Below are 20,062 nucleotides of genomic sequence, written 5' to 3'. Positions count from 1 at the left end.
GGGAAAAGGAAGAAGCTCACAGCAGTGGAGATTGGGCAGGCCAGGAACAGACTAACAAAAGAGATTAAAGCAGCCAAGAGAAGCTACAGTGAGAAGCCTAAGAACAGCCTTTCTACTGGTGACACTTCAGCTGTATGGACTGGTCTGAGAAACCTGACTGCCTATAGGAGCCCCCCAATCCTGAACAGAGTCGTCTGCTGGCCAACCGTCTGAATGGCTTCTACTGCAGACATGACAAGAAGCCATTCACACCTCAAATCATCCCCTCTACATCCAATTCAGGAACAAATTGCTCCCATAAAGCAACCAATCCCCTACCATCAGATCCTCTGCCTGCACTAAAGATCTCTGAGGAAGATGTAAACAGGCTCTTTCAGCACGTGAAAACAAAGAAAGCTGGAGGACCTGATAACGTCTCCCCATCATGCCTGAAAGCCTGTGCACATCAACTTGCTCCGATCTTCACAAGGATCTTCAACAAATCACTGGAGAAGTGTGAGGTCCCCTCCTGCCTCAAACGATCCACCATCATCCCGGTTCCCAAGAAACCCACCATCCTAGGATTAAATGACTACAGGCCTGTAGCCCTGACGTCTGTGGTCATGAAATCCTTTGAGCGGCTGGTGCTGAAGCACCTGAAAGACATCACAGGCACCCTGCTGGACCCCCTGCAATTTCCTTACAGAGCAAACTGGTCGGCAGATAATGCTGTTAACTTAGGTCTACATTTCATCCTGCAACACCTCGACCACCCAGGGACGTACGCCAGGATTCTGTTTGTAGACTTCAGCTTGGCCTTCAACACCATCATACCAGACATCCTCCACCAGAACCTCACACAGCTCAATGTCCCAGCCTCCACCTGCCAGTAGATCAACAGCTTCCTGACAGACCGACAGCAGCAGGTGAGACAGGGGAGCATCTTCTCCCGATCCAGATCAATAAGTACTGGTGTCCCCCAGGGGTGTGTTCTATCCCCACTCCTCTTCTCTCTGTACACAAATGACTGCACCTCATCGCACTCGTCCGTGAAACTCCTTAAGTTTGCAGACGACTCCACTGTCATTGGACTGATACAGGACGGTGATGAGTCTGCATACAGACAGCAGGTGGATCAGCTGGTACACTGGTGCGGTCAGAACTACCTTGAACTGAATCCACTCAAGACTGTGGAAATGGTGGTGGACCTTTGGAGAACACCACCCCCATACACCCCCCTCACCATCCTCAACAACACTGTATTGGCCGTGGACCACTTCAGGTTCTTAGGAACCACCATCTCTGAGGACCTGAGATGGTCTTCACACATAGACACTGTTCGAAAGAAGGCCCAGCAGAGACTGTACTTCCTGAGGCAACTCAAGAAGTTCAACCTTCCACAGGAGCTGCTGGTCATCTTCTACACTGCCATCATTCAGTCTGTCCTGTCTTCATCCATCTCAGTGTGGTTTGGCTCATCCACAAAACAGGACAGGTCCAAACTGCAACGAATAATCAGGACTGCAGAGAGAATAATCAGAGCTGACCTTCCCTCCATCCAGGACTTATACAGGTCTAGGGTGAAGAAAAGAGCTGCCAAAATCTCTGCAGACCCCACACACCCTGCACATAAACTGTTCAGAGGTTTACCTTCAGACTGTCGTTACAGAGCACTGTTCACTAAAACCAGCCGCCACAGAGACAGTTTCTTCCCCCAGGCTGTTTCTCTGTTGAACATTCAATAGAGTACAGAACAACAGCATACAGATGTTGCAAATGCACCTTTTTTATTAGATATGTGTATATTGTACATTGCAAATTGTAAATTTATATATTCTGTAATGCAGAATATATTGCATTGTACATTGTATATTGTACATTGTAAATTTGTATATTCTGTAATGCAAAAACAGAACAAAAGAGCAAAGTGTACCGGAGTCAAATTCCTTGTTTGTATGCACAAACTTGGCAATAAAGCTGATTCTGATTCTAATGATATTTAATTATATATTTATTTTTGTGGCACTTTGCAAGACACAATTTTATAGATAAAAAACAGTTAAAAAAATATGTTAAGGAAGAACAAAATTATAATGCTAAGGTAAAATGTGTTTTTATTTTTTATGAGATATTCCCAATATGATATCAAAAATATACACTTGTTGCTCTAATATTGCTGAGTTTAGGTTTACTGATCTTCAAACATTCTGGAAAAATACTTTGGTGTGTAAACATATAATCCAAAAGTATTCTTACCATTAAAAATTGTTACATTGTTTGATGTTACAACCACAAACTTCAATGTATTTTATTAGGATTTAATATAATGAACCATCATACAGTGGTGCATAATTCTCAAGTGGCAGAAAAAAAAATTAAATGCTTTTCTAAATTCTTTACAAAAATTCTTTAAAGTGTGGTTTACCTATCAGCACCCGCGAGTCAATAAGCTGTAGAACCACTTTTCTTGGATGCTTTGGGGTATGTCTCTACTAGCTTTGCACGTGTAGACATTGAAAATGTTTGCCACTTCTATGAATAATTGCCAAAGCTCAATTAGATTGGATAGAGAACATCTTTGAACATCAACTTTTAGGTCTTGCCACAGACTCTTAACTGGATTCACTGCACTGGATTTTTACTGGGCCGTCTTAACGCTGAAAATGCCTTGATTTAAACCATTTCATTTTAGCTCTGGTAGTATGTTTAAGAATTGTTATTGACCTTCTGGAAAGTGAAGCTCTGCCAAGTCTTTTGCAGCCTTGAACTGGTGTTTTTCCAGGATTTCTCTGTGTTCAACATGATCAATCTTCCCATCTACTCTGACCAGCTTTCCTGTCCCTGCTAAAGAAAAGCTTCGCTGTAGCGTGCTCTGCAAGATTTGCAAAGCTTGGGATAATGTTTAATAAGCTAGCAGTGATTTTAGCCTTTTCACAGCTTGCTATAAAGGGTTAGAAAAATTTCAAACATTTTTTTCACTCATAAACTCTTCAATGCCCTTTTATTTTGTGTCCACTGTACAAATAAGACAAAAATGTAAGAAAAATATTAAATAAAACTAGAATTAGAACTTTGTAAGAAAAGTAGTATACAAAAATATATGTACAGCATACAATATATACACATAAACATAAAGTAAGAGCTACATAAAAAACAATGCATTGGATTTTGCAGTGCATTTTTTTGGTCAAAACCTTTTACAATTACAAAATAAATGTCAAAATGTTCAGAAGGCACAGGAGTTTTCATCTGCAATAACTGGGAACCTCCTGGACTGACATAAACGACAGTTTGCCTGCTTCTTGTTGAGGAGAGCTGATGGACTCCTCTTCCTGTCCAAAGGGAAGTTTACACTCTGCTTGGTTGAAGTCTGTCGGCTGAAAAGATGGCGTCCCACAGGAACCATTTCCTATATGTAACGTGATGTTGACATTGACGTGGGGACTGTTCGTTATGGGGCTGACAATCAGTGGGCTGGTAGGCTGAGAGGAGCTCTGTGTGCTGATGCTGGGTAGAGGAGTAATAGGGTCTGTGATGGACTGTAAGGGCATGGGCTCCGACAAGACAGAGGTTCGATTTTCAAGACCTACAGTAGGTTGTAGAGGCCTGAGTGACTCATGGCTGTTGAAACCATCTGCCCTGGTTAAAGTTTCGCTATCACTGCTGCTCAGACTTTGGTCACTGGTGACTTCCCCTTTCTCTAGCAGACACACTTGCTCTGGTGAGGTAAACGTGAATGAAATCATCTGAGAATCCCCAGAGTTGTCATGACCATTCTGCAGATGAGACACATGAAGATCCAGGTTTTTTTTAGATTATCACAAGCAAGTTTAGGCTTCAGACGGTTGTTAAATTAGATTAAAAACATACATAGCAAACAAAAAGTGGCACACATGTAGTTTATTATTTTTTCCCCCTCGATAGCAAACATTTCAGTCTTAACCTGGCATTCTGAATACTTTCAGTGGTTTTTGTAGCATTTGATTCTTTATTTACAGTGCCTTCCACATCCTCCCATGATCCCATGATAGTATTGTATAAAAGTATTTTACAGTACTAATATCTCGCATTGAAAACACAGAGAAAAATCCAATCCAATTGAGTACATTTACTCAGTGAGGAAAAAAAGAGCACATTGCGTTTCTAGAGAACATTAAACTAGTAAATGATGACTTGTTTTCCTGGGTTAAAAATATGATGTGACACAGAATCACATTTGTTTAAGTCACTGGCCACATCAAAGGAGGAACCACGTTTGTTTAGTGGCTGAGCTGTGCTCTCCTACAGGAAGTTACAAGAAACGCACCAAGAAGTTTCTGACTCCTTTTAAAAGGAATATTCCCCATTATCAAGACACATAATGGGTCAGAACAGTTCTAAAGAATTGCCTCCTCCCCAGGGAGAAATGTTTGATTTTATGTTAATAAAATATGCATCTAAAAGCATCGAGTGCATTCATCAATTTCAGTCTGCAGTCCAACTTTTCTTTATTTTCTTTTATCATGCCACTGCAATGTACTTCTTTATGGGTTTTTTTTTTGTCACTGCAATGTCCTTTTTTATCATGTAAAGCACTCTGAATTGTATTGTTGCTGAATTATGCGATATAGATAAACTTGCATTCCCTGGTCACCACACACAGTGAGGAAGTGGGTAAAGCAGGTTGAAAAAAAAAAAACCTGCTTGGACTACCAGGTCCTGATTAACAACCTTTAAATATCTACACAACTTGCAATGTAGGACTTTCAACCTTTCAGCAAAAGACAGTCAAAGTGGGTCTGGTGGGGAAACAAATAATGAATATGAGGAAAAATATATCCGGCCTAATGTTAGGTAGGTGAATGATCTGTGCTGCTGTGAGCATGTCTTTCTTCCAAAGGCCATTGAAACCTTTTTAGAGTGGGATGAATTAGAGCTGTGAGTGTGAGCCAGGCCTTCTCATCCAACATCAGTGTCTGACCTCAGAAATGCACTTGGTAAAAGAAATTCCCAAAACACAGTCCTAAACCTCATGGAAAGCCTTCCCACAGAAGCTAAAGCTGTTAATGCTGCAAAGGGTGGGCCGACATCATTAAAAAACCTTCTGGATTAAAACTGGGATATTGCTCAAGTGCCCCTCCTTGAACTGCCACCTTAACGTAGTGGAGGGGTTTGAGTGCTCAAATGACCCTAGAGGCTATGTTGTCTGCCCCTGGTAGGGTCTCCCATGGCAAACAGGCTCTAGTTGACGGGTCAGACAAAGAGTGGTTCAAGACACCTTCATGAGGACCACAAAATAGAGGCACGTGACGTTGCCTAACTCAGGCAGGCCTGGGGTCGGGACTCATCGGAGAACGCCTGGTGCCTGGGTTGCTCCTTGCGGGACCCGGCCGGGCCAAGCCCGAACGAGAGACGCGACGCCATCCCCCAGCGGGGCCACCACCTGCAGGGGGAACCATGAGGGACCGGTGCAAAGAGGATTGGGCAGCAGACGAAGGTGAAGACCTCGGCAGCCCGATCTCTGGATGCTTAGGCTGGCTCTAGGGACATGGAATGGCACCTCACTGGGGGGGAAGGAGCCTGAGCTTGTGCGGGAGGTTGAGAGATATCGACTAGAAATAGTCGGATTCGCCTCCACGCACAGCATGGGCTCTGGAACCCATCTCCTCGAGAGGGGCTGGACTGTCTTCTACTCTGGAGTGGCCCACGGGGAAAGGCGGTGAGCTGGTGTGGGTTAGCTTGTTGCCCCCCAGCTCAGCCGTCTCGTGTTGGGGTTTACCCCAGTGGATGAGGTCACATCACTGCAACCTTCGGGCTGGGGAGAGGTCTCTGTCTGTCGTTTCGGCCTACGGGCCGAGCAATAGTACAGAGTACCCGACCTTCTTGGCGTCCCTATCGGGGTGCTGCATAGTGCCCCTCTCAGGGACTCCATTATTCTGCTGGGGCACTTCAACGCCCACGTGGGAAAAGACAGTGACACCTGGAGAGGCGTGATCGGGAGGAATGGCCTCCCCGATCTGAATCCGAGTTTCATTGTTGGACTTCTGTGCTAGTCACGGATTGTCCATAACGAACACCATGTTCAAACATAAGGGTGTCCATCAGTGCACTTGGCACCAGGACACCCTAGGCAGGAAGTCGATGATCGACTTTGCTGTCGTGTCGTCAGACCTTCGGCCGCATGTTTGGAACACTCGGGTGAAGAGAGGGGCTGAGCTGTCCACTGATCACCACTTGGTGGTGAGTTGGATCAGCTGGAAGAGGAGAAAGCTGGACAGACTTGGCAGGCCCAAGCGCATAGTGAGGGTCTGCTGGGAACGTCTGGCAGAGCCCTCGGCCAGGGATGTATTCAACTCCCACCTCCGGGAGAGCTTTGACCAGATTCCGGGGGATGTTGGAGACATAGAGTCCGAGTGGACCATGTTCTCCGCATCTATTGTCGATGCTGCTGCCCGTAGCTGTGGCCGTAAGGTCTGTGCTGCCTGTCGCGGCGGAAATGCCCAAACCAGGTAGTGGACACCGGCAGTAAGGGATGCTGTCAACCTGAAGAAGGAGTCCTATCAGCTGTGGTTGGCTTGTGGGACTCCTGAGGCAGCTGACGGGTAGTGTGAGGCCAAGCCTGCCGCGCCCCGGTCTTTGGCAGAGGCAAAAACTCGGGCCTGGGAGGAGTTCAGTGAGGCTATGGAGATGGACTACCGATTGGCCTCGAAGCAATTCTGGCAAACCGTCCAGCGCCTCAGGAGGGGGAAGCAGTGCTTTGTCAACACTGTTTACAGTGTGGGTGGGGAGCTGCTAAGTTCGACATTATCAAGCTGTGGAAGGAGTACTTTGAGGATCTCCTCAATCCTGCAGCCACGCATTCCCTGGTAGAAGCAGATGCTGGGGACTTGGGGTTGGACTCTTTCATCACCCAGGCTGAAGTCACCGAGGTGGTTAAAAAGCTCCATAGTGGCAGGGCTTTGGGGGTGGATGAGATCCACCCTGAGTACCTCAAGTCTCTGGATGTTGTTTTACCACGTGTTTTGTGGACCTGCAGAAGGCATTCGACTGTGTCCCTTGTGGTGTCCTGTGGGGGGTGCTCCAGCAGTATGGAGTCCAGTGGATTTCGTCTCTTCTTTTTGCAGATGACGTGGTCCTGCTGGCCCCCTGTAGCCAAGACCTACAGCATGTGCTGGGCGGTTTGCAGCCGAGTGTGAAGCTGCTGGGATGAAGATCAGCTCCACCAAGTTCGAGGCCATGGTTCTTGTCCCGAAAAGGGTGGCTTTTCCTCTTCAGGTTGGAGGGGAGTTCCTGCCTCAAGTGGAGGAGTTCAAGTATCTTAGGGTCTTGACAACGAGTGAGGGAAGAATGGAGCGGGAGATCGACAGACAGATCGGTGTGGCTGGCGCAGTAATCGGGATGTCGTGCCAATCCGTTGTGGTAAAGAGAGAGCTGAGCCAAAAAGCGAAGCTCTCGATTTACCAGTCGGTTTATGTTCCCTCACCTATGGCCATGAACTTTGGGTCATGACCGAAAGAACGAGATCCCGGATGCAAGCAGCTGAAATGAGCTTCCTCCGTAGGGTGGCCGAGCACTCCCTTAGAGATGGGGTGAGGAGCTTGGCCATCCGGGAGGGGCTTGAAGTAGAGCCGATGCTCCTCCACATCAAGAGGAGCCAGTTGGGGTGGCTTGGGCATCTATACCGGATGCCTCCTGGACGCCTTCCTCGTGAGGTGTTCCAGGCAAGCCCCTCCGGGAGGAGGCCCAGGGATTGGCCCAGGATACGCTGGAGGGACTATGTCTCTCGGCTGGCCTGGGAATGCATTGGGATTCCCACGGAGGAGCTGGAGAAGGTGTCTGAGGAGAGGGACGTCTGGTTGCCTCTACTGAGTCTGCAGCCCCCGCGACCCGGTCCCGGATGAAGCAGAAATCGACAAGTGCGACGAGTACGAGTATGATATTGCTCAAGTCAATATTTGGCAATATTTTGTGGTCTGTTCATTGGAAGCAAAATCAAATGTTTCCAGATGAGTTCAAAACAAAGAAAAAAGTCCAAAAAGGTATAAAACCTTTTGTCTATACTACTAAGTTAATAAAAGCTCTAAATTTTGTTAGTTTAAATCAAATATAGAAATGTTGTGGAATAGAAATATCACTGACATGAACCAAACATTTTGTAAATCTGTAAAGATGTGATAGCAGAGCAGAATTATTGAATCACAACAGATTTCAGAGATGAACTATACATAGAAAAGAAGGCATTTTGGGAATGTGTTGTTACAAAAGCAAATGCCAAAAACCTACATTGTCTGCTGTCTCACAGTTTCCATTTGCATCCACTTTAGGTGGAAAGTTTCCAGAGCCTGGGAAAGCAAAAAACAGGACATTTACTGCTGTACGTGCCGAAGTGACAGCTTTAGATAAAAAGTTAACAAAGAGTGACTTGAAGCTCTGTCTAAAATCAAGACTGAATAATGCACTTGTTGCAAGATGATGTTACCTCTACTCCACTTTTGTTTGCAAAAAATCAGAAGGACAATGGCGACGATGAAAAACAAAAGCAATCCAGCGACACCACCAATGACTCCAACTAAGCAAAGTGGGGACACAGATGCAACTCTAGATCAATCATGAGAAACAGACATACTGAAACACTGATCATGCATTACAGTTTGATTATGAAGGTTGTACCCATTTCATCGATAGGTTGACCTGTTTCAGAGGTTTTGGTTCCCATAGAAGGGAAGTAGGGGCTGATAGACTGAGTGGACTTTTCTCCGCCATGTGGCGTTGTGGAGTATGAGATTACTGTAAGTGGAGCCATTACTGTGGTTGTACGTTCCTGACAGTGATTGGTGGGGCACCGTTCACACTTCACATCCGAGTTTCGTGTGCCTGATAAGAACGCACAAACATTTCACAAGATCAGCACGTCTAGTAGAAAACTAAAAATAATAACTACCATGTGAACAAAAATTAGGATGTCATTATATAGACAACTATTTAAAAAAGTTAGATTGACCATCAAATTTATACTTCTCCATAATTATTGGTTTATTACATCTATAAAAGCTGTATGGTTAAAATAATACATTTAAGATAGATATATAAACAGTGATATTTGAATGATTACATTTACCTGGCACAGACACTCTGTAACCAATTTTGCAATCTGTATACCTCCTACAATCTGTGCAGTATGGGTCATTGAACCCTATCTGACAGAACATTCCAGATCCGCAAACACACTTGGAGTTTCTGGTAGGTGTGCATTCCTGGGCATACGTAAGACCTTTTTCTGGTTAAACATAAGACAGAATAAACATACACAGTTATTAGGAAGTAAAACTATGGATGAATTAATCAGGAATTGCAACATAGATCCACAGCACATTTACTGACTTTCTTTGCATTTGGAGCAGGATAAACAGTTAGGGGAGAAGTTCCAGTTCTCAATATACTGGTCTGATCCACACAGAGCACAAAGGGTGTCAGAGGTTCCAGAGCACTCTTTTGTCAGTCGGTGCCCTGTGAAAACATTCATTTAGTTCCTGAACAGACACTTAAAAGACATGGATGGGAAAGAAATTCAGCTCGATTGAACAAAAAAAAAAAAAAAAAAAAAACAGATTTAACACTGATGGAAAAATATTTGGTAGTTTAAAAGATGGAATAAGGTTATGCAACCGGATTTACAGTTTCAGAGTGATTAGGTCATAATTTGACAAAATGGACAACTGCTACTTCTTTTGCACTCTGGATTTATGCCCCTTTTCCACTGGCTCGATTTGGTTTGACTGAGCTCCACTCGGCTCGCTTCGTGAGCATTTCCATTACTGTTATTTCAGTACTGGTACCTACTTTTTTGGTACCTCCTTCTTAGCAGGGCAAAGCGAGGCCGAGTCGGTACTGTACGTGACGTGAACAAACGGCTGTTCACTGATTGGCTGTGGGCGCGGCCAGCCATAAGAGTCGACAAGCGAGTGAGAGAAACATATGATGGAGTTCGCACAACTATCCGGAAAAGTCACCCGTTGGAGCAACAATGAGGTGGAAGCTTTTCTGGCGATCATAGGAGACTGCAATATTCAGCGGCAGCTGAATAAATATATAGGCAACAACTATTAGAAATGAAATGAGACCTAATTGAAATCTTTCCAAGTCCCTTAACAAGGACTCCAAGAATTCTAACTCTACTAGAACTCCAAGCCCGTCAATTTGACGGCGAGCATTCTGGATGAGAATGACGTCATCGCAAGCGGTCACAATGCTAAAGGTTTTCTTGGACGCTAAAAAATTACGGTTTTGAAAGGAATTAACAATAGTATTTGATCAAAGCATTTTATGATTTATTATTATTTATAAATAGTACTGAAAAATAATACAGAGTAGCGGGTACATTTAAAAAAAAAAAAAAAGCTTTACTACTCTGATCAAAAGCTGGACAGCTCCATGTTACTCTTTCCTTCACTCTGCGGACATAAACTAATACTAAAAATGCCTTTAGCTCATCCCCTAAAACTCTGCGGGCTTTAGCCACAGCGCAGCCCTGAACGTGGATGAGCATTTCGGCGTCCACCAAGCAGAGGAACGCGGTCTGGGCATCTTGCATCTGGCAATCTGTCAATGCGTTCTGGTTCTGACGCCTCCCTCTACTTTCTTCCTCCCCTACCACTGTCCACACAGTGCCATCCTTTCCTATCTGCTCTTCCCTCTCAGGTGTGCGCTCGTCTTGCGATGAAAACGCTGTAAAGCGCAGAATATATTGTTTTTACTGGGCTACTATATCTATGACCTAACTTATTGTTAAATTTTTTTGTCCATTATCAGTACCTTGGATTTGTAGTTTCTCTCCTGCCAGTGAGCTGGATTGTTGGGCTGGGCATTGTGGACCAGGCTCGTTTCCCTGTCTCGGAACCTGCGCTGATTGTGGCACTGTTGCTATATAAATAGTTTATATATTATTAGTTTACTAAACTGTAAACTATAGCCTAAAATGATAAAATTGTTACATAGGCTAGTCTTTTACTACCTTGAAATAATGCGCCACAACCTCCTGCTAATGGGATGACTCGTGTTTTTTAGCCGGGGGAGGCTCACTCTCTGACCTGCTGTCACTAGAACTGAATGCTGACCAAGAGCCGTCAGAATCCCTCTCGACGCCAGAATCACGATCATCTAATTTTTGAAGCATTTCCAATGCCTCTTGAGCAGAAAATATCCTTCTAGAAGCCATTTGTAGGATCTCCTTCTCAGACTGCGTTCTAGAGTGGCAGCTACCAGGCAACGCTCGCGCGTATAGTCAGCCGCGGGAAAAAAATATCAATGTAAATATTAGGGCCGTCAAAATAGCGGCTGTGGTGGTTAGAGGTAGAAATACTTAGATGTTTTATTTACTTTGTTATTTTTTTTTAAAAGAGATATAGGAATACAAAAGACACATGTTTAGAAAAAGTCAGGGTGCCAGGAAGATAAGAGTTTTAATAAACCAGTTATGGCATGTCAAACTTTCAAAACCGTCAAATTGACGGCCCTGGGAGTTCTAAAGGGAAAGTGAAATCTTTAATAATAATAATAATAAAACGGGTGTCAAAATCCTACTCATCAAATCTGATTGTCAATGCAGTCAGCAGATTTAATCCCCAGGCAATAGACGTTTTACTTCTTGTTTTTGTAACGTGTTGTAACGTGTTTCGGTCTTTATTTCTTCACATTTGCAGTTGGGTGTTTCATTCATGTTATGCAGCACCACACATGATGCATTAAAGCCGCGCCTTCAGGAGGTGTTCCCTTCAGCGGGGCAAAAGCGGGTCTATGGAAATACAACACACAACGTGCAGAGCCGTGCGGAGCTGTTTCGGGCTGGCCAAATCGAGCCAGTGGAAAAGGGGCATTAGAGTCAGCCTTAGTAGCATCTTCACTTCAATGCCACCTACATTTGGAGTTCCCCAAGGTTCAATACTTGGACTTGTTCCCTTCCCCTTTAATGTTCTGCTCCTTGAATCAATTTCAAAACAGGATAATTTTGCTTTTCATGATTTTGTAGACGCCCCTTCAAAATGAACAGTGGGAACTCCTTAAATAATAACTTCAAGTGCTTCCAGGTTATTAAAGCTGTTTTTTAAGCCTGAATGAAAGCAAAATCATATCATCATATTCAGACTCAGTGTTTCTCCTGACTTCACTGTACAGGGCCAAGGCCTCTTAGAATCACTAGTTTTAAAGTCATTTTTAAAGCCAGGTTTCTTTCAACTAAGGTTTCTCTCCAAGCATGGATCATTTTTACCCTTCTGTGATTTTGATGTGTTATATCTTGTAAAGCTTGTCCAAATTGCTGCAGATTATCTCCTTCCTGGTACTTGTAAACAAAGTCATATTTCCCCTCTGGTTGACTTCCAGGATTGGTTCTATTTTCAGCAGTTTTTAAGGTTCTTAATGACCTTTTATAACCTTATGTTAAGGAACTTTTAGTTTGCAGACCAGCATCCCATTTCCTGTCCCTACATTATGGGTGGAGAACATGGGGAGTGTGGCATTTTCAGCTATAGTGACCAAGCTGTGGAAGTAGCTTGCCTTTAAATAACCACTGCTAAAAAAACACTTAAACTTTTACTTCATAGTTGCATCAATTTTAGTAAGTCTTCCAGGTCCAGAAGCAACAAAGCAGCCTTAGATGATCACACTGCCACCACCATGGTTGAGTGTCAGTATGATGATCTTTTCCTGAAATGCCTTGTTAGTTTCACTTCAGATGAAACAAGACAGACACCCGTAAAAAAAGTTTATTTTATCTTATTGGTCCACACGATATTTTCCCAAAATTCTTGGGGGTCATCAAGATGTCTTTTGGCAATGTAAGAGGGCCCTTTGTGTTCTTTTGGTCAGCAGTAGATTTGGTTTAGGAACTCATACATGAATGCTATTTTTGTAAAGTCTCTTTCTTATTGTTGTCTCATGAACTCTGATCTTAATCGACACAAGTGAGGCCTGCAGTACTTGAAATGTTCTTGGTTCTTTAGTGACCTCGTGGATGAGCTATCGGTGTGGTCTTGGAGTAATTTTGGTAGGCTGGCCACTCTTAGGAAGGTTCAGCACTGCTCCATGTTTTCTCCAGCTGCGAATAAAGTCTCTCACTGTGGTTTGCTTGAGTCTCAAAGCCCTAGAAGTGGCTTTGTAACCCTTCCAGACTAATAGATGTCAATAAATATGTTACTTATCTACTCTAAAATTTGGGGGTATGATGTGTCGGTTCATGAAGTCTTTTCTTCTGGGTCAGCAAGTCCTGTCTTTATGTGTTTTGCCTTTTTATTAAGAGGTTTACTACTTTTGTTGGATAATTCTGCATAAAAAATACAGTTTTTAAGAATAAAGGAATTATTATCAGATTAAGATTACTGTAGTGGGACTTCAACCCACTGAAAATCCTTGGGATGTGCTAAATAAAAGTTTTTGTTGTGGTCTGACTCCCAATAACCAGTAAAGAATATTAGCAAAAAGTAACAAATGAAACCCTGTGTAGAAATAAATGTTGGAACATTAAAGACTTGTCAAAATATTCCATCCACACGTGATATAGTCTGTGTTTTAAATCACCACAATCGTCAGTTAGAAATTTAAACCGTGATTCATTCTTCCTGTGAATGTGGGCCAGGCCTTGATTTACCAAAACAAAATGATAAGACCTCGGCTAAAACAGTCCAGCATGGCCGTGTTTTAATCAAACACACTCAACAGTGACGCAGGTTGTTAAGCCATTAAATTCGATCTGAGGGACAAAGATAAGATTAACAGAAACAAGGGATTGTGTTATTGCTTGAACAAGGGTAGTGGTTGGAATAGCCTCCAAGTAAAACTGTAGTCCTGCTGTTCACAACCCAAACCACTGTTAACCCTGTCTTTTTGTCGCTGGCAAAGATGAGCTTTAAGCAAAATCTACTGCTGTTTCTTCAGGGGAATACTTTAAAGAACAAATAAATAGAAAAATAAAGAGACAAAAGCACGCACTGTGTGGAATCCCCATTGCAAATGTGGAAGGAAGTGAATCGTGTGGCTGTGATCTTACAGATAGAGCAATTGTGAACAATCTTGGTTGAATGTCTAATCTGCATACCTACAAAACCTTTGCCAGAGCTATTCACTTCTGGGTAGCAAAAGAAATTGTAAAAAAAAAAAATCCCCTTTTGCATTGGTTTTCTGCATTTCCTCACAATAAAACTGAGTCTAAATGAAACTGTCTTCCATTTCCAATAATAATGACAACATTACGGCTTCTGCTCCTTTTCATGCTTCAAGCTCTGAAACAAAATGTGTTCAAAACTAACAACGTTAAACACTACCAGCAGAAGTGGAAACTGTGAGATCTATGCAGCCTGTGTTAGTTTCCCTTGAATAGGAAAAACTACAGTATACAGAGAACACTCTCTGTTCTTTGACTGCATCAATAATTAAAATCATCCCATTCAAAAAAATTTGGAACCGCTGGTTGGCAATATAAACTGTAAAAAATTACCAACAGAACCAGTTCAATGAAAAAGCAAGTTTTGTCAAAGCAGTCTTAAAGGGACATTTGACTCCAACAACCGAAGCTGAATTACCTAATAAGATACATTTTGTGAAAAAGGTGAACACTTCTCTTCTTTACAGGATTTTTCTTCATGTTTTAAAGGTAATAAACACAGTGATGAAGTCGTTTCTGCCAGAGCGGCAGCTTTTCATAACTACATGCAGCCTCAGAGTTGTTGGTGGCATTCAGCACTCATGCATAAAACCAATTTAAAGACCATAACACACGATTCTTACTTCCGCAGATCCACAGACAAAGCATTTCATTTTAATATTAAAAAAACAATAATTTACTGTAGATAGGTTTTGCTTAGTGTTGTAAAGTTTATTTGAAGAATAAATATAATTTGAGAATTTCTGTTTGAAAGAAGAAGTATTTTCCTTTAGCACATTTTGTTTTCCCCTACAGCTTTCTGTTAGACTTGTATCTTATACAAAAACAGAAACTGTAAACATTTACCAGATATTTATATTAATTGGAGCTTTACTGTAAGCTTTTGATTGGTTGTTCTTGTTCTGAAATACAGTGGGTGCTTTTATTTTTTTGAAGAATTTCTCTAACACCTCCACGCCCAAACTCTCACCTCGTGTTTCCAGATCTGCCTCATCACGCAGCCTTTTATACTGTAATGCTCTTTAGTGTTATAGGAGGTGTCTGTACTTTACAGGGTGAGTTTCTGGATCTGGAGACCGATATTTCATATTTTCTAATAAGTAAACCACTTACCAGGGGGGCACTTTTGGCAGCACAAATTAGTATCGTCATTCAGGTATTCTGTTGTGGAATTGCGACAATTTCCATCTGAGTCTGGCTGATAGGGGAGCGAGTGAAACTGTGGGAAAAAGGAGAAATATGTGAAAACAAGTGCTCACTTTGAGACATACTGTTACAAATAGTAATTTCGGTGTATTATAATTTTTTTGATAGTCCAACACAATGTGATGCATATTTGTGGAGTAGATGAAAAATATTACATAGTTCTAAAAATATTTTACAAATAAAAAAATCGGACAAATGAGGCATTTGTGTTTAGTCCTTCTGGATCAATACTTTGTAGAACCGCCTTGTAGAACTGCAGCTATATCTGCATGTCTTTTGAAAAATAGCTCCAGCTTAGTCGGATGGAGAACATCTGTCAACATCAGTTTAAAAGTCTTGCCACAGATTCTCAGTTGGGTTTTATTTCTGTACTTTGACTAGGCTTTTCTTACCTATTTGCTTTGAACTGAGCATAATATTGTAGCTCTGGCTTTTGGGGTTTTGTGTTCAGGCTAAAGTCCTTTGCAGCTTTGCTTGTTTTTCCAGGAGTGCCATACGTTTAGCTTAATGCTTCTTTCTAGCTTCCATGTCCTTGCTAAAAATGATATCCACACAGCATGACACTACCACTACTAAACCATTCAATTGTACTACTGGCAGTATGTTGAGGCCCGTCGACCTGCTGGAAGGAAACCTCCAAAACCCAGTCAAGTCTTTCGAAGCCTATATTCGAAGATTTTTCCTGTATTCAGCTCATCTGTTTTCTCCAATGAACTCTGACGAGCTTCCCTGTCCCTGTTTCTGAAAAACATCCCCACAGCATGATGCTGCCACAGCTGCGTTTCCCATGATAGAGTTTTTTGGGTGCTGTCCAGTGTCCATTCTGGACTCATCTGACCAGAGCACATTCTTCCACCTTCTTCTGTCTCTCTACATGGATTGTGGCAAAGTACAAACAGGCTTCTAAAGTACAGGTCCTTCTCAAAAAATTAGCATATTGTGATAAAGTTCATTATTTTCTATAATGTAATGATGAAAATTTAATATTCATATATTTTAGATTCATTGCACACTAACTGAAATATTTCAGGTCTTTTATTGTCTAAATATGGATGATTGTGGCATACAGCTCATGAAAACCCAAAATTCCTATCTCACAAAATTAGCATAGTTCATCCGACCAATAAAAGAAAAGTGTTTTTAATACAAAAAACGTCAACCTTCAAATAATCATGTACAGTTATGCACTCAATACTTGGTTGGGAATCCTTTTGCAGAAATGACTGCTTCAATGCGGCGTGGCATGGAGGCAATCAGCCTGTGGCACTGCTGAGGTCTTATGGAGGCCCAGGATGCTTCGATAGCGGCCTTTAGCTCATCCAGAGTGTTGGGTCTTGAGTCTCTCAACGTTCTCTTCACAATATCCCACAGATTCTCTATGGGGTTCAGGTCAGGAGAGTTGGCAGGCCAATTGAGCACAGTGATACCATGGTCAGTAAACCATTTACCAGTGGTTTTGGCACTGTGAGCAGGTGCCAGGTCGTGCTGAAAAATGAAATCTTCATTTCCATAAAGCTTTTCAGCAGATGGAAGCATGAAGTGGTCCAAAATCTCCTGATAGCTAGCTGCATTGACCCTGCCCTTGATAAAACACAGTGGACCAACACCAGCAGCTGACACGGCACCCCAGACCATCACTGACTGTGTGTACTTGACACTGGACTTCTGGCATTTTGGCATTTCCTTTTCCCCAGTCTTCCTCCAGACTCTGGCACCTTGATTTCCGAATGACATGCAGAATTTGCTTTCATCCGAAAAAAGTACTTTGGACCACTGAGCAACAGTCCAGTGCTGCTTCTCTGTAGCCCAGGTCTGGGGAATGCGGCACCTGTAGCCCATTTCCTGCACACGCCTGTGCACGGTGGCTCTGGATGTTTCTACTCCAGACTCAGTCCACTGCTTCCGCAGGTCCCCCAAGGTCTGGAATCGGCCCTTCTCCACAATCTTCCTCAGGGTCCGGTCACCTCTTCTTGTTGTGCAGCGTTTTCTGCCACACTTTTTCCTTCCCACAGACTTCCCACTGAGGTGCCTTGATACAGCACTCTGGGAACAGCCTATTCGTTCAGAAATTTCTTTCTGTGTCTTACCCTCTTGCTTGAAGGTGTCAATAGTGGCCTTCTGGACAGCAGTCAGGTCGGCAGTCTTACCCATGATTGGGGTTTTGAGTGATGAACCAGGCTGGGAGTTTTAAAGGCCTCAGGAATCTTTTGCAGGTGTTTAGAGTTAACTCGTTGATTCAGATGATTAGGTTCATAGCTCGTTTAGAGACCCTTTTAATGATATGCTAATTTTGTGAGATAGGAATTTTGGGTTTTCATGAGCTGTATGCCAAAATCATCCGTATTAAGACAATAAAAGACCTGAAATATTTCAGTTAGTGTGCAATGAATCTAAAATATATGAATGTGAAATTTTCATCATGACATTATGGAAAATAATGAACTTTATCACAATATGCTAATTTTTTGAGAAGGACCTGTATTTCTTACACAATTGCGTATTTCTTGCATATAGTTATACACATAGTTGCATTGCTGACAGATTCTCCCACCTGGGCTGTGGATCTCTGCAGCTCCTCTAGAGTTACCAGGGTATCTAAAAACATCTGAAGACTTCAGTGAAGAGCTGTAGTTATACGATGTTCATTCTTACCAGTTAGAGGCCTTATAAGGGAATAGGTGGCAATGGACTTTATTTACAGGCTTCAGAGGAAAGAGGGCTAGGGACGCCTACACTTTCAAGATTTCTTTATAAAAGGATGTTGCAATCCATGCATAATCTCTTTTACACATCACAAGTATGCCTTACTTTGTGGAAACCCAAAGAAAACATTCTAAAACCATATCCTTTTTTAGCATACTGTAAATGCTGACCAATTGCTTGGTTAAAACACCAAACTTAAAAGCATGAATTTAGTCATTTGCTAATTAGGGGAACAGACAAAGTGGCCATGAGTGGATGCCTTGTTTTAAAAATAGATGCCTAAAGTTATACCAGATCACCCACACCTGCACCCACCCGTTTTTGTTCTAGTGAAGCCTGAGCTGCAAACTCAGAAGAAAAAAGGAGCCATTGTTTCAACTTCTGAGGTGCCTTTACCTCTACATTCCTGTCTGTGTGGGGCTCTCTGGGCACTGCACGGATGCATAACCTAAAATGTTATTTGGCGAGGTGAAAGGAAGTGAGGCACAGCAACTGTTCACACACCTGACATAAAGCTGTCTCACCACATCACCGATGACAAGCAAAAGGCAGAAATATGCTGACAGCAGCAGCAGTTTCTGGTGTTACAGGAAGCAAGAGGCGGCAGTCTGGATACCCTGGGTTTTCTTTGGTATGCACACGGACGTGTGCTGTTTGACCACGGACTGACGAGAAATGTGATCTTTTATTAATAAACACTGACAGCTTATCTCGGGAAGATAAAAGATAAGATCCTGGCCGCATGCCTAGAAAAACGAACAAAAATAAAGTAAGAGCTTCATTTTAGGTGTCTGAAACACCATCATTCCGAGTGACCGAAACTAAATACTCACACGGGTTACTGTCTGCTTTTATTTCCACAATAACTTGTCACACTTAGATTAAGAAGAATCATTCGTTATGACAATTGTTGAGAACGTGTGTAACACAGACATCACAACGTGACTCTGACACTGAAAGAGGACTCCTCAAGGTTTTGCTGAATACTTTCTGAGCAGACTCTCTTCTAAACAGACCAAAACAGGTTTGGTGGAGCCTACCTTGTCAGGTTGGACCGTCAGCAGAACCACAAGCAGCAGTATGTCCTTCATCGCTCCTCCAGTGTGAGTCGCAGAGCAGAGCATGCAGCAGGCAGCGTGTGTACTGCTCATGAAGGCGGGTCATCTGCGCTAAAACCCGAACCATTTCCTTGCACTACGACGGATTTGGAGGCAGGAAACGAGCAAGCAGAATAACCCACATTCATTCAACTGATCACTGTAACTGTAATGAGGTTAGTGAGAACACAGTGACAACAGACGCTGATTTTGTTTTATTTGACCTGGTTATCAAGCGTTGAAGCCTTGAAGTTCAATGGTGCTGAGATTTCTGCAGCTGAATACAGGAAAACTGCAGCATCCGATCTTATATGAAGTCCCACTGAATTTGAAGGTTTTTATGTGGGTAAAAACAGACATTTAGAACAGAGTGCGTTTACAAATACCTCATTAGGTAATTGTTCAGGGACAGGTCATCAATAAAGTCCAAAGTTTAGCTTCAGTGAGACAAATCTTATTGAAACCAGCTGCTTTATTGGCAGGTGGAAAATACACACGGTAATTGTATCGATTTCCTCTTAGGCTGAGGAAATTTTGCATGATGAGCATTTCCATAGGGCTGAAAGTTTGGCATAAATTTTAAACCTGGAACAAGCTCTCTAAGCATTTACAATTATATTTGCCTTAGTCTCCCAGAGTGCTGCTGCCTGCATCCTCACTAAAACCAAAAAAGTAGAGCACATCACCCCGTCTAAAGTCCTTACACTGGCTCCCTCTGTCTCAGAGAATAAACTGTAAAATACTTCTGTGAGTTAATAAATCACTGAATGGCCTAGTACCGAAATATATCAAAGCTTTGTTGTAATTGTATCAACTTTCCAGACCACTCTGGTCTTCTGGTTTAAATCTGCTCTGCATCCCCAGAATCAGAACCAAACACGGAGAAGTAGCATTCAGTTCTTACGCTCCATTAATCTCCACAAACTTCCAGAAAACTGTAAAA

At 42.7% G+C, this 20,062-nt stretch overlaps 1 protein-coding gene across 1 annotated transcript; it reads right to left on the bottom strand.

The window, feature by feature from the left end:
- Positions 1 to 2,076: 2,076 nt before the first annotated feature.
- Positions 2,077 to 19,288, bottom strand: tnfrsf1b (tumor necrosis factor receptor superfamily, member 1B). Its single transcript, XM_047348613.1, has 8 exons — positions 19,063 to 19,288; positions 15,227 to 15,332; positions 9,340 to 9,465; positions 9,077 to 9,235; positions 8,629 to 8,832; positions 8,438 to 8,527; positions 8,242 to 8,300; positions 2,077 to 3,755 (listed from the first exon to the last, which is right to left on the bottom strand). The coding sequence occupies exons 1-8, from the start codon at positions 19,171 to 19,173 to the stop codon at positions 3,225 to 3,227; spliced, it is 1,386 nt and encodes a 461-aa protein (XP_047204569.1). The 5' UTR covers positions 19,174 to 19,288; the 3' UTR covers positions 2,077 to 3,224.
- Between the last annotated feature and the right edge of the window lie 774 nt (positions 19,289 to 20,062).

The sequence above is a fragment of the Girardinichthys multiradiatus genome, chromosome 20, assembly GCF_021462225.1.
Source record: "Girardinichthys multiradiatus isolate DD_20200921_A chromosome 20, DD_fGirMul_XY1, whole genome shotgun sequence".
Taxonomy (NCBI): domain Eukaryota; kingdom Metazoa; phylum Chordata; class Actinopteri; order Cyprinodontiformes; family Goodeidae; genus Girardinichthys; species Girardinichthys multiradiatus.
This window is presented reverse-complemented; position numbering and strand designations above follow the sequence as displayed.

What these genes read in the sequence shown, in the direction of transcription:
- tnfrsf1b (XM_047348613.1), bottom strand. Translation starts at nt 19,173, where the DNA reads ATGAGCAGTACACACGCTGCCTGCTGCATGCTCTGCTCTGCGACTCAC. An exon ending in TGACGGTCCAACCTGACAAG is followed by an intron (nt 15,333 to 19,062) that starts GTAGGCTCCACC and finishes TTTTTCCCACAG; the next exon opens with TTTCACTCGCTCCCCTATCA. An exon ending in CAAACAAAAGTGGAGTAGAG is followed by an intron (nt 8,301 to 8,437) that starts GTAACATCATCT and finishes TTGCTTTCCCAG; the next exon opens with GCTCTGGAAACTTTCCACCT.